General features: G+C 49.7%; 2 protein-coding genes across 3 annotated transcripts in view; one reads left to right on the top strand and one right to left on the bottom strand.

The window, feature by feature from the left end:
- Positions 1 to 14154, bottom strand: part of SYS1 (SYS1 golgi trafficking protein) — a 32528-nt gene that overhangs the window by 9752 nt on the left and 8622 nt on the right. Inside the window, exon 4 of one of the 2 annotated variants that reach the window (XM_037811355.1) lies at positions 11107 to 12261. The exons of the other annotated variant lie outside the window; for it this stretch is intronic. Within the exon in view, the coding sequence (XP_037667283.1) occupies positions 12021 to 12261 (241 nt within the window). The 3' untranslated portion in view covers positions 11107 to 12020. Of the gene's footprint in view, positions 1 to 11106; positions 12262 to 14154 lie in introns of those variants that run through there. 2 annotated transcript variants of the gene reach the window in all.
- On the top strand, positions 2409 to 7235 carry TP53TG5 (TP53 target 5). The gene is made up of 7 exons (XM_037812195.1): positions 2409 to 2456; positions 2733 to 2807; positions 3004 to 3134; positions 4666 to 5167; positions 5779 to 6028; positions 6506 to 6623; positions 6896 to 7235. Exons 1-7 carry the CDS (start codon positions 2409 to 2411, stop codon positions 7233 to 7235), a joined length of 1464 nt encoding a protein of 487 aa, XP_037668123.1.

The raw sequence follows: 14154 nt of genomic DNA, 5'->3' as shown, positions 1-14154 counted from the left end.
GATAACAGAGAAAAAGAATTGCTGAACTTGAAGACAGACAATAGAAATTACCCCTACTGAACAACAAAGAGAAATTAGCCTAAAAACAACAAAAATAAATAAAGCTGTGCTAGTTTGGATATATTATGTCCCGCCAAAAGCTATATTCTTTGATGCAGTCTTGTGGGGGCAGATATATTTGTGTTGATTAGATTGGAATCCTTTGAGTGTTTCCATGGAGATGTGACTAAATCAACTGCGAGTGAAATGTCTGATTGGATAATTTCCAGGGAGGTGTTACCCCACCCATTCAGAGTGGGTGTTACCTGGATCACTGGAGTCGTATAAAGGAGTTCACAGACAGAAGGACCTCAGAGCAACTGAGAGGGACATTTTGAAGAGGAGCTGCAGCCACGAGGGACACTTTGAAGAACGCACAGGAGGTGAGAGAGGAGCTGAAACGCAACCTAGCAGCAATTAGATGCCAGCCACGTGCCTTCCAGCTAACAGAGGTTTTCTGGATGCCAAAAGTCTTTCTCCAGTGAAGTACCTGAATGTTGATGCCTTATCTCCTACACTTTATGGCCTTATGACTGTAACTGTGTAAACAAATAAACCCCCTTTATAAAAGCCAATCCATTTCTGTTATTTTGCATTCCAGCAGCACTAGCAAACCGGAACAAAAGCAAATAAACAAACAAAAATAGAGCCTCAAGAAGCTGTGAAACAATAAAAAAAGATGTAACATTTGTGTCATTGGAAACTCTGGTGGAAAAGAAAAGGAGGTGGAACTGAAAAAATACTCTAAGAAATAATGGCTGAAATTTTCCCAAATTTGGAGAAAAACATAAACCTAAGGATACAAGAAGGTGACCCAAAACATGATAAACCCAAAGAAATCCATGACAAGACCTACCATAATCAAAGTTTTGAAAGCTAAGCCAAAGAAAGAATTGTGAGAATTACACCTTACCTATAGGGGAAAAACAATTCAAATTACATTATTGTTTATTTGAAACTATGGTGGCCAGAAGGAAGTGGCACAACACTTTTAAATACTAAAAGAAAAAACTGTCAACCCAGAATGTAGCACATAAACTTATACACCAAAAAGTATCAATTTTTGTATAACAATATACTTCAGTAAACCTGACTTTTAAAAAATTAAAACACAATATAAGAGAAAACAGAACCAAAAGAGTGGCGGTTTCTCACTCAAGAGCCTTGGGCTTAGTCCTCATGGCTTACCAGCTGTGTGTCACTGGGCCAGACTCCCTCCTGGATGCCGGGTTGTGCTCTGTGTAAGTGGGAGGATCAAACGAGATGGAACATGGAAAACTGCTCTGCTGGTGTACAAAGTCTGGTCATGGAGAATTCCTAGGCCCCTTGAGTCTGAGTTGCTTAGGGGGACACAGCTTTTGAAGGGAAGCAACACGTGAATGGAGACAAGCATGAACTAGAACCGAACGGCAGAGGTGGGCGGGCAGGTACCCAGCACAGAGTGTAGCCACCTTGCCTCAGTTGACTGAGTCCTTCCAGAGTTCTCCAGGACCCTCAGGACGAACTCCAGGCTCCTCAGCTGGGTTTCCCAGCCCTTGGCGATGTAAATCACTTCTCCAGCTTCAACTCCTGCCACACTTGCTCCCTACTTTCTGCTTCAGAACATACAACTATCCATAATTCCCTTCCACTCCTACATTCTTTCAGTCCTCTTTTTGGGAATGCCCTGCCCAGCTCATGTCCCTGTGCCTGCCCTCATTCCTCACCATCGTCTCCAGGAAGACCTCCCTTACCTCCTTGGGCTGGGTTGGGGTCTCCTCCTCTGTGCTCCCACAGTCCCCAGAATTATCCTTATCATAGATGATGCTGTTTCATTTTTCAACAAATATGTCCTGGTTGCCAGTTATGTGCCAGATTCTTTTATTCTGGTACTTAGAACAGCAGGTAATAGGTAGCAGGCACCCAATAAGTGACACGAATGAATAGATAAGAACAGTTTGGGAACCCTGGTTTCTTGGGTTGACCGTCAGGACTGGGTTAGTTTCCAGCTCCACCGTTATCCAGCTGTGTGGCTTTGAGTAAATTAGTAAACCTCTTTGAGCCTTGGCTTCCTCATTTAAAAAAGAGGGGATAATCCTCTTACCTCACAAAGAGGTTATGACAATGTGTGCCTTTCTGGGACCTACAGGATTTCTCCCACAGGTAGGACTTTGCTCCTCACCCTCTGCACCTGCCACACACCTGCTCCTTGGAGACCCAGCCCTGATGCTGTCACACATTTCAGTGATGTCACAGCTCCCCTCCCTGGGAGCTTTGGCACAACCATCCTGATGCCCAGCCTGAGCACTGGCTGAACCGAGACGGGCAGGGCACAGACCGTGCCTGAACCAGTCTTGCTCCGTCTGTCTTTGAGGTCTCACAGCCCTAGCATGAGTCCATCAGCAAAGAAGAGGCCCAAGAATCGAGTGGTTTCCAAGGTTGGACTTTGGACTGGACCCTGGGGGTGAGCCCCCGAGCAGGGGCTGTAACAAAAAGTCAAACCACACCAAAGGCAGGGGTCTTACAGCCTGGGGGAAAAAGGAGAGGTGAAGGGTAAGGGGGGTCCAGAAAATGAGAATAGTCTCCCCATTTCTACCCCAAGGTAACAAGAACTCCTCTATCTAGGCTTGGTCAAACCATGCTCAGCCAAATGGAGAGGCATGAGGAGGTGTTTGGGGGGATTCTCCTGCAATAGCTTTCTCTCTGCCCCACAGATGCAATATGAGGAACCACAGGACACAATGAGTCATTCTGTCAGCAAAGTAATTGAGCGGAACCGACTTAAATTGGTGAGATGCCCCATTTTGGCCCGAATTAGGGAAGCCTGAGCACCCACACAGTGCTGATCCTGGTTGCCAGGTTGAATGACTCTGAAGGAGTCACCAGGCCCAGGCCTGAGCTGAGCTGAGCCAGAAGCAAGGTGGGGAGTGGGAAGCCATCCCAGGAGAGCCAAAGCTTCTTTCTCTGGTTTCTCCACCCCGGCAGGTATTAAAAAACTTGTCGCTCTTGAGGTTACTCAAGAGCTCGAACCCCCGGATCCAAGAACTGCATAACCTGGCCAAAAGGTGTTGGAAAATTCTTCTGAGAGTTCCAAAGATCCTCCGCATCTCCTCTAGGTGAGCTCGGCCCACCCATGACCCAGTGATGACCGTGATTGCTCTCTTTACTAGAACAGGCACTATGTTAAAGGATTTAGGAAACAGGTCTAATTTTCTAGAGGCTTTGTGAGGAAGGTATTTATTAACCCCATTTTATCAATGAGGAGGCTGAGGCCCAATGAAGTAAAGTGACTTGTCCCAGCTAACTGACCGGTCAGTGGCAGAGTGGGGATTTAACGCCATTGCTGTCTGACACCATGGTCATAATCATCTGGGTAGGGGACTACCCACAACCTGGGGCACTGAGCAAGAGGGGTCTCTCCAGCTCCCCCACTCATGTCAACACAACCTGCAGACTGGCCCTGAACTCTGAGTACTAGCTAATCTTGTGAGGCTCAGTTTCCTCATAAGTCACATCAGGACAATGAGAAAGCTAACCTTCACTAGGCTAGCTAGCGCTGGGTACTGTGCTAAGCACTTGACAAGTATTTTCCTATATCATTCATTCCCCACAACAATCCTACTAGTTAGACAGAATTATCCCAGTTTTATAGATAAGGAAATTAAGGCTCTGAGAGGTTACATTTCTTGCCCCAGATCATACAGATGGCAAGAAGTGGAAGAATATGAACCCCACTTTGTCTATCTCCAAAGCCTGTGATCTAAGAACCACTCTGCCGCTGCACAGCCTCCTCCTCTGCAGAACTGCTGTGAGGACCCTGGGTCTGACATATAGGGGACACCCCAACAATGGTGACCATTGTTGTCATCAGTATTGTCTTTATCTTGAGTCTGAGGCCTCACCTCACCCATCACACACTCAGCTAGGCCAGTGCTGCCCCTGGGGGCTCTGCAGGGGAACCGATCTCTGGCAGTCACCCTTTGGGAAAGTCTCCTTCCTGCACTGAATACCTGTGGTTAACCCCACCTCTTGGGCTCTTCCCTTGGCTCTGGCCTCCTAGACTCAGGCCTTCAGGAAACACTGAGCTGGAAGGACAGGGACATCTGTCCCACATCTGTCCCATGGTTTTCCAACTTTTTAAAAGAAGCTGAACCTCTTCAAATATCTGTCCCCAAGCCCCAATTTTGTTGTTGCGGGGGAGGGGGTACCCTGCTCTCATTCTGCTCCTCCCAGGGCAGGGGGTGGGGCTGGTGATTTGACGCCCCTCCAAAGAGCCCTAAGAGCCCTAAGCTTTCTCAGAACACAATTTTGAAAAAGCAAAAACAATACAGTGGAGTAGTTCACCCTCTCAGATTGATGTCCAGAGAGGCAGCACACTGACCTAGTGGCAGATACACACAATTATATATATCCTGTTGCTAGGTGTCCTGCCTACCAGTCACTGCCTGTCACCCCCCCAACCTCTCACATCCTTTCTTTCCATACTTACCACACCCCTTACCACTGGGCACACAGCCTCTAGGGAGTGGAAAACTTCCTTTTCATTCTCTCTAGCTTTCTTAACAGGCTCCCCTGAGCAACTGTCTCAGGGCTAGAGGACCAAGTCTTTAGTTTCGCTCTGCTGACTGCCTTTCCTCTCCCTGCTAGGGATGATGTCTGCCGTAAAGTAAAACAAAATCAAGAGCTCCAGGAGGATGAGTGTCCCAAGGAGAAACTGGAGTCCAGTAAGTTAGAGTTCATAGAGGAACCTAATGAGATGAAGCCCGAGGATTTGAGTCCCAAGGTGGAGTCGGGGGTGGCAGACAAGGTAAAGATGTCACCCGAAGAAGTGCCACCACAAGAAGAGCAGGTGGAGCCTGAGGTCCCAAGGACGTCGACGAGTCATAGCCTGACCACTTACACTGAGGCCTCAGGGAGCCAACTACCCCGGGTTATCCTCCTGAAGACCCACCACCACAGAACTCCCATGGGGGACATGATGCAGCTGGATGCAGCCAACCAATGGGTCTGGTTTGAGGGTCTACCCACACGAGTCCATCTCCCAGGGCCCCGGGTGATGTGCAGATCCTCCGCCCTGCGCTGCATTAAGCGCTGCTGCACCCGCTTCTGCTCTGCCTCACTGGAGCTGCCTATGTACCATCTATACAGGGTGTGACCACGGCTGCTGCAGGCCAGGGTGAGATGTGGGCCTCAAGTGGGGCCTGAGACAGAGGGCTCAGGATCTCCACGGCTTGGGGGAGACGGCCGGCAGTGCTGGAAGGCCCCACCTTCATGCCCAGAAAGGGAAGCTCAGAAAGGGGGAAGTCATTGACCCAGGCCACGCAGCAGGACAGTGACTAGGCTGGGGTCTCTCAGGATCCAACTAGGGTCTCTGGGAGAGATGGGGCAATAGAAGTGAGGCCAAAGGTGGGTCATCCCATTGCTTGAAAGCCTCAGGAGGGAAAGCTCTGGCTGTCAAGGCTCAGAATCTCAGTCTGAGGTCAAAGTAGAAGGTTTAGCAATTCCCAGTTTGGGGTGAAGGAAATGGGAGTGGCCAAATAGGGCTCTGCCCTATTCCATTCCCTCTTAGACCAAATTCACTCTCCATGTATGTTTTATTTATTCATGCTTCCAATAAGATTTACTCTAGAAAAGTTCCTTAGCAAAGCAAACAAAAGAGGAAAAGAAATACTCGAGCTGCCTTATGGGAGAACTGAGATCCCAAGAAAGGAAGGCGGTGATGAGCCTGCGGGTCCGCTGTAAGGGAGTTTTCCCCTTCAGCCAAACCGTTTCCAACCTGCCCGACACTGCAGAGCCGGGACGCTGCTCCCTCTCCGCGTGCAGCAGCGCCCCCTGGGGGCGGTCTTGGTGCCTAACATCGAGGTTTCTGCTCGCAGGTGGTGTGACCCTAGATGGAACCAAGGTGCGACGAGAGGGCGGGGATCGCGCAAACAGCTGAACGCGAGGGATGGGCGGGAAGATTCACGAGTCTGCAAATACAATCTCCCATATGGCACTGAGGAATACTACCGTTGGCTCTGCCTGTTTGTCTGGGGCAGGGAAGGATGAGAAAAAAGAGGCCCTCACCCCCAGGTCCCGCGGGGGTCATCCTAGAACTCCGGACCAAGAAGCCACTGAATTGTTCCCTCCCCCACCTCCGCGAGCTGGCCTGCTGAGTGGTTCCCTCTTCTCTACATCGTCAGAGAAGGGGGACATTTGTCGTGTGCTTCCTGGGTGTCAGACGCCTCACAATGGCCCTGCGAGCCAAGGAGCCAAGAAAGACGCGAGGCAGAGACAAAGGTGCTTTGCCCAGGCTCACACGCTTAGGAAGTGGCGGGGCCGGAAACGGTGGGGAAAGGCGCAATGACAGCTTGCCCAGGAGTCGCCTGGCGGGATAGCCCGAGCATCCAACCCGTCTTGCATATCGATCGCTCCCTGATTATTGCGGCGTCAGGTGTCAGTAAGCTGGGTCAGCTGTGACCCCAAATATGCCCCGCCTGGGTCACAGAGCACGGCAAGCAGCGCGTGAGGCGGGACGTTGGCACTGCGTCCTACTGCTCCAGTGTGACACAGCACGTCCTCCCTCCAAGCCCCGGGCGACCTCTCCCGCCCTCCAGGGGCGTGGGGTGGGGGCTGGCGTGGAGGGCAGCTTTCCTTGGGAGGGCCGGGGTCTCCCCGAGAAAGCAGCCACAGGCGTTATACTCGCAGCGGGAAAGAGGAAAGCCGAGGGGTCCCGGGTTTCTCCTGAGGCACACTATAATTCTCCATATTCCTCCTCAAGGCAGGCAGCGCCGGGTGGGCGCCTCGGAAGAGAGGGGAGCCACCGCGGGAGAACCCCAGACTGGGAGGGAGGGAGAACGATGAGAGGGACTCCCCCTTCACCCGCCCGCTCGCACAGCTCCTCCTCACGGGTGCTCGGCACCGTGACTGGGTGGGTCCGGAGGGTGCCAGCAGAAAACCGAACGCCGCCGGCCTGGGGCTGCGTGGACCAGCCTGAGCGGAACCATGGAGCGGAGAGTGCTGGCGCGGCACCGCTGCTGCTCAGTCTCCGTGAGGCAGCTGCGCGCCACCACTGCCCCCCACCACTCCTTGGCCGACCCGAGGCCTTGGCGGCTCCCCCGAAACATTTGGGCGCCGCGCTCTCCCTGCGTGCACGCCCCCCACACACACCTCCCCGCAATCTCCTCTCGCGCAGCTACCACCTGCGCTCCCGACCCGCGCAGTCTCCACCCCAGTAACCTGCCCGTCAAGCTGTCTTCCCGCTCAGCTTGCACTCCAGCCCATTTCCCGAGCAGTCGCCATTTCGGTTCCCCTCCTGGCATCATCGTTCTCATGAACCTTCGTAAATAACCTCTACGCGATCTTCCTTGCCAGGCACTTTCCACTCGCGTGAGCTTCTGTCCTGCGCGTGCAATCAGCGGGCGATCAGGGCAACGCGCCCCCAGTCAAAAAACAACACTTTCTGGGGGCCTCACCGCACTTGTCTTCGTGGGAAACCGCCCAGGGCGCCGCGAGTGGGGAACGGAGAAGCGTGGGCCTCAGCGAGATTGGCACCTCTCGGCATTACCCCACAAGGAGCCGGAGTTGTGCCGGGCTGTCCACGGGGAATGATTCCGAGTGTTTGGGGGCCTCCCTGCCTGTGCTGAGGCTGGGATCCAGCGTGACCAGGGTGTGGTCGGGACAGCGAGACTGCGGGCAGTGTGCGGGTGAGTGACTCCCAGAAGTGCACTCTAGCCTTATCCCCAAATGCTCTGGCACTTGTGCCTCGGGAGACCCAGCCCCCCACAAGCCCACAACTGGGATCTCTCCACTATTACCCTCCATTTGTTTAACCTCTTCAATCAGAGGCTCCTCTTCTGGAGTCAGTGAGTAAGACCTTAATTTGGGGAGGAGATTGCAGATGTGAGAGATCGGAGTAGACTGTCCCCAGGAAGGGCTCCCCAACAGTTAAATGGGGGGAAAATTAAAGTGTTTGCATCTGAGCTTAGAACTGAATGCAAGTCACATGGCCTCTCTGGGCCTACTTTCATCTGTTTATAATATATAGACTACAGGGCTTTGAGCAACCAGGCTCGATGTAGGCGAAGCATTTATGGGGTGTTGAACAAATGTTTAGCCTTTTCCACGCCTCCTCCCTGGCCCTGTGCCATAATAAAGTCCCAAGGCCCGGCTGCTTACTAATGAGCAGTTACCCACCTTCAGGGAACTAGCTATGTGTTAACAAGCCAAGTGTATGTTCACATTCACTAACTTTTGCTAACATGGTATCTGAATTCCTGAGACTGCCCCCTCAAACATGACTGGAACATGAAGAGTACAAGGTTTCTGCTGTGGGATATTAGGGAAAGTGTACTTCCTAATCCTCAATTTCTTTGTCTACAAAATGAGGGAGATAAGGGTGCCTACCTCACTGGATTAATGAGAATATATAAAAGTTACTTTGTACTGCATGACACACAGGAGTTCAACACTTGATACTATATCACAGGCAAGCATATCTGCCCATCTAACAGTTGAAAACACTGAAGCTCAGAGGACAGGTGTCTCTGTAAAATGGGAGGTGGCATAACAGCTGTAACTGCTTGGATTTATAGAACACATCCTGGGTGCCAGGCACAATGCTGAGGCATCTCACTGAATCCTCACAATGATCCAGGGAAATAAGTACTGTTATTATCCTCAGTTTACAAATGAGGAAACTGAGGTCCTAGGAGGTTAAGGAGCTTATCCAAGGTCTCACAGCCAGGACTCAATCCTGCTCTCCAAGCCTTCCAGCACTGAACCTTTATAATTCTGACTTTCCAGGCATGGCAGGACAGGGATAAAAATCAGCTCCTCCTTAATGGGTACAGAGTTTCTGTATGAGGTGATAAGAAGTTGGGATAATAGATATTGGTGATGGTAGCCCAAAACTCTGAATATAATTAATACCACTAAATTGTACACTTGAAATTGGTTAAAATGAGAAGTTCTGAGTTGTATATATGTTCCTACAATAAAAAATTAAAAAGAAACTAAAACCCTGAAGTCCTCCTACCTCCACCTGGCTCAGTGTTGTTTTCACCAGTCTTTGCTGCTTTCCTACAGAAAACCCCAAGCAAGGCAATGGCTTTAACTCCCTCTCCACAGAGGGCCTCTCCTGTGCCTTGAATCCACCCCTAACTCCTCTATCCCAGGTCCCCAGATGCCCACCCCTGAAACTTTGTGGCCCCTAAGCTGCAGACACAGGGAGGAGTTTCACACCCGAGCACTGATGGCCCTCTTGGATTGCCAGAAGGAAGATCTAGAGGTCATTGAGGAAGAAGTCCAGGAAACTCTGCTTCCAGGAGAACCTATTTGAACTGTGCCACTCCCAAGATGCAAGGGCACCTGGAGCTTTCCACTTCACCCCCAGTGTCTGCTGGCTACCATCCTTGCCTCATTTGGCTCTGGTCAGGACTGGGCTGCTTAGAACCTGGGGTAAGAAGCACCCTCTGAGCCAAATATCCTTCTCTTTTTTCTGTCCTCCTTCACGGTTATGAGCTATTTTGAGCACCAGCTATGTGTAAGTCTCTACCCCTTTCCCAAATGGGCCCAGTTCAGGTCAGTAGGTAGGATGAAGGGAAAGTCCAAATTTCAGACCCCCGGAAAGCCAAGAGATACACCAACTCAGCAGTAGGCCTGAGGTAGCTTGCCGACCTAGGTACCATCCTTCACCCTCTGGAAATAAAAACATTTCTACCTTCACTTGGAAACCTGTGGCCATATATAATGTACTGCAGATTAGTTTTTCTTAGAGGGCCAGTAATGCTAATAAAGTGCCATATATCCTCAGTATTTAAAACAATACAGTAGGGTAGAAAGGTGTTACAAAGTGATAAAGACTGCTTAACCAATCAGATCTTATACATCCCTGATTATCGTCCTCTTCAGAATAATAAGCTGCTTAATGTCATGACTGGAGCCCACATGGTGGCTCTTTCAGGTCTTAACAGGTAACCCGTTTCCTCATCTGTAAGATTTGGATAATATTTCCTACTTCAGAGGGCTGTTGTGAGGATTAAATGAGAAAGGAAACATAAAGCACTCTGCCCAGTGCTGGATACCTATTAAGCACTCGATAGCTGTTATTTTATTAATATTAAAATGACAAACATATCCCATTGCTATTGCCCAGTCATCTCTGGAACTCAGAAATTGTCTTCATTGTCATTTTAGAAGTCATAAAAATCTCATTAGGGTCATATTTTTGATGCCCAAGTGTCACTCTGCTCAGACACTATATTGTTGAACAAAAAAAACTGGCTCCCCTAACTTCTGGCAGTTTCCAAAATCAAATTAACACTCAAAGGAGAGAGATTTGCCATCACAGAAGATATGCAAAAGAATGGGCACAAGCCCTTAAAGGAATCTACCAAAGTTGTTCCAACAACAGCTGAGTTATTTTGAGTTATAACTCAGCTGTGGTTGAACACCATCTTGTGGCAGTAGCCACAAGATGTGAATGTTCAGATGCCTTTAGACTTTGTGGAGTCTGGGAGGAAATCCTCTGACCCAGGGGAAAGCATCCCAGCTGGTCTTACCTCCTGGGTCCTGCAACTAGAATTAGAATCTCATTAACAAGCTGCTTATTTCCAGCTTGGCCAGAGCACCCTGACTTACTAAGATGCCTCATTACTAAGGTTTGTTAATTCTCAAACCTTCATCCTGTCACCTTCAACTCCCTCCTCTGAAGTGCTGACAGCCAAGAGGCTAAAAAAAACTCATCTGTGTAGACATAATAAAACCAAAAGCTGAAAGCTGTCAGCTCTCCTGGGCAGGCTCTAGAGGAAACAAAGAGGAACACTGATGGTTTCAATGCAGAAGTGTGTCTAGAGAGACCAGAGAGTTCCATGGATACAGGTTCAGAGGGTCAGAGCAGCTCACCCCGGGGTAGCAGAGGAGGCTGCAGATGGAAGGCATGGGACTGAAGAGTTTCTGCTCTTAAAGAGAATTTTAACCAAATGGGGGTCTAACTTTGAGGCTCAGGAAAGGAAAAGGTGGCCTAATCATTCTTGTCAGCAACCTTGCCTGGCTGTTCTGATCTCTCATAGTCCCAACCATGGCATTACAAAGTAAGTATACAGGCAGAACCATGGAAAATACTGTATTTATGTACATAGGAAGGACAGCTGCAAGCCCTTCACAGAGTAAACTCCACCCCAAAGGAAAATTAGTGGCAAATTCCTTTGTCCCTCTGCACATAAGCACAGCCCAGGCTGAAAGGTGAGGCTTCTTGTCTTTGGGTTGCCATCATCCATTCCCACTGTAGATCTCCAAATATGAAAAAGAAATTGATGCCAGAACTGGGGTCCACTGGGAGCTGGGGTGCCTGGTCAATCCCAGGGAACAGGCAGTGACACTTTTACGAGGGTTAAACTGGCAGGAATGCTGGGATTCGTCTTGGGGGCCTATGGCCTGCTAGGTTGAGATGCCAGTAGGGTGGGGAGTTGAGGGAACTGGAAGAAAACCAGTCCTGGGTTCATGGGTATGCGCACACAGGCATGTGGTAGGACACAGGTTGTGCATTTTCCTTGTGCTTGATGCATTCATCTGCCAACCTCTCCCTGACAGCAGCCTATTACTTTGTACCTACATCACTTTGTGGCTATGGATCCAGAAACCAAGTATTTTTCCAAACAGAATAGCTGTGGTTCAGTCACATGGTGAAGGTAATAGGTGTCCCAGGGAGGTAAGACAGATGACTAGAAGAGTGATTTGTTCCAATCAGAGATCCTTGGGCAGGTACGGTGGCTCAAGAATGACGGAGTTCCAATTCTGCTGTTACTTCAGAGGCCCCATTCCTGGCCTCCCAGACACCAAGGGCTTCAGCAGACAGAGGCCATTCTTGCATCTGTGATCCTGACTGCAAACTGCCTTCTTGGTGGGACCTCACTGCCTCTCCCATACCAACAGACTTCACATTTCCAGGGTTTCTCTCAGACCTGGGCTGGACCTCATCTGGAGGGTCTGAGCACACAGCAGGGTGTCCAAAGGGCCAAATTCTAGACACTGGATTTAGGGGCTGAGTTGAGGGGGATCTCCTTGAGCTCCATCCGCATGCACAGGTACTCCCCGATGACAGCCATGAGTGCAATGCACACGGCTTGAACCAGCCACCAGGTTAGCGCCGAGGGGAAACGGGAGCTGTAGAACCAGCAGCCCAGGAGGTGAAAGAAATGAACAGTGACAGTGAAATCCAGACACTGTTTCCCTCGCCGGATGAAGTACAGCAAGCCCAGGGCACTGTGGGAAGAGGACAGCAGCGAGTTGTCACTGGGTTGTCCTGGCCTTAGAGTAGGTTATTTGGGGGAGGGGATACTTATGACAATGGCATAGCGCAGAAGCCAGCAAGATAAATATGAAGCAAGGGTTACAATATCAGGTGCCTAGAGGAACCTGGCAGGGAATATTGAGAGTGCATCAGACTGGGTAGAAGAAAAACAAAAATACAAGCTTGATGATAAAGGGTAACTGTCACTCAGGGGAACTTAGGGATTAGGGGGGACTGTGGCACCCTGAAGTATACATGTCTCATTTAAAGTGAAGGGAGTAACAGCTACTTGCCTGTAAGCAAATGTTTTCATGCTGGAAGGTTGGCCTGGAATCATTTTTCAAGAGAAGCCAGAAATCTGGATTTTTATATGAAATACCGTGATTTTCAACTAAGTAAAAAAATGTTTTAAACACCAGGTGTAGGTTGACATCTGTGTAAGCCAAAAAGAACATATTTGGGAGCCAAGTTGAGGTCAAAGTTAATCCACCAGTTTTCAATCTCCAGTGGAGGTCAGGAATGTAATGATGTGTAAGACGTTGTGCTAAGTACTCACTGTGTTTTAATGCATTTAATCCTGACAACTACAAAGTGGGTAATATTATTAGCCCCATTTTACTGATGAGGAAACAGGGGCTTAGACATTAAGTAACTTGCCCAAGGTCACCAGACTGGTGGGAAAGCTGAGATTCAAAGCCAGGTAAGCCTGCCTCCAGAGCCCGAGAGCTTAATCACTGTGCTAAACTGTCTCTCAAGAGACAGGCAATGATTGTGAGTGATCTTAGAGGTGACCTGGTACAACCCTTCAGTGTACAGACGAAGAGCTCAAGGCCCAGAAAGGGGGGAAGTAACTTGGCCAACTTGGCCACTGACCGATGGACCAAGAATAGAACACAGTTCTCATGACTTCAGGTCCAATTCCCTTTCAGGGAAGCGATCTAAGATGGAAGCTGACTTTCCAGCAAAGTCAAAACAGCTATGGAGAGAACCCCAAGTTGGGGATGGTCCCAGAATTGGCCTCTACCACCCACTTTAATCCACCATTCCCCAAGAAGAAATGCCCAGCCATGTACAGATTTAGGAAGTCAGTCCCAGAACTAAGACCCAAAAAGCTGGATAGCAAAACGTGATACTCGAGAGGGGCAAGATGGCGGCATAGAGAAGAGTGGAAGCTAAGTTGTCCCCCTGGAACAACTACAAAAAACCAGAAACAACTAGTAAATAATCCAGAATAACTGCAGGGGGACAAATGAGACCATCCACTCATCATACACCAACCTGAATTGGGAGGAATGCCCGAGAACACAGCATAAAATCTGTAAGTAAAACCTGTGGAACCAAGTCGTGGGACCCCCTCCCCCATAGCCCAAGCTGCAAAGATTCATGGAGCCAGAGAGAAGCTCTCTCCCAGCAAGTGAATATAGCTCAGCTGAGCTCCAACTGGGGTTTTAAGTAGTGAGTGTGAACTGCTCACTACAGGTACACATCCCCAAAAAACAGACAGAGGCTTTGGGTGACGACTGACCTGGGAGAGCCAGAGGGTCGCCTTGGACTGGGTCTGAAGGGGACTATCTGTTTCTTTCTTGGCTCAGTGGAGAAAGCCCCAGTCATTTTCAGTTTCCAGGGCTGTGACTCCGGGAAGGGTGGAGACAGCACAAGCAGAGAGAGAGACCATTGAAATGCTAATGACCTCCACCTGGGAGCTCTGTCTTCTCTAGGAGGAAAGGGGTGGGGCCCTTTCCATTCAGAACCAGACCCCAGAGCATGGGGGAACACGGCCATACTGCCTCACACCAGTCAAGAATTATAGGCTAACAGGCATCACCTGCTGGGCAGAAAAACACAGTGACCCGAGGCATCAAAGG

The sequence above is a fragment of the Choloepus didactylus genome, chromosome 19 (assembly GCF_015220235.1).
Source record: "Choloepus didactylus isolate mChoDid1 chromosome 19, mChoDid1.pri, whole genome shotgun sequence".
In the NCBI taxonomy this organism is placed as follows: Eukaryota; Metazoa; Chordata; class Mammalia; order Pilosa; family Megalonychidae; genus Choloepus; species Choloepus didactylus.
This window is presented reverse-complemented; position numbering and strand designations above follow the sequence as displayed.

Bases quoted from the DNA above. Each gene is read 5' to 3' on its own strand.
- TP53TG5 (XM_037812195.1), top strand. From the start codon at position 2,409: ATGAGTCCATCAGCAAAGAAGAGGCCCAAGAATCGAGTGGTTTCCAAG. The intron at 3,135-4,665 runs GTGAGCTCGGCC...TCTCCCTGCTAG, and splicing joins ATCCTCCGCATCTCCTCTAG to GGATGATGTCTGCCGTAAAG. The intron at 6,029-6,505 runs GTTGGCTCTGCC...CCTGGGTCACAG, and splicing joins TGGCACTGAGGAATACTACC to AGCACGGCAAGCAGCGCGTG.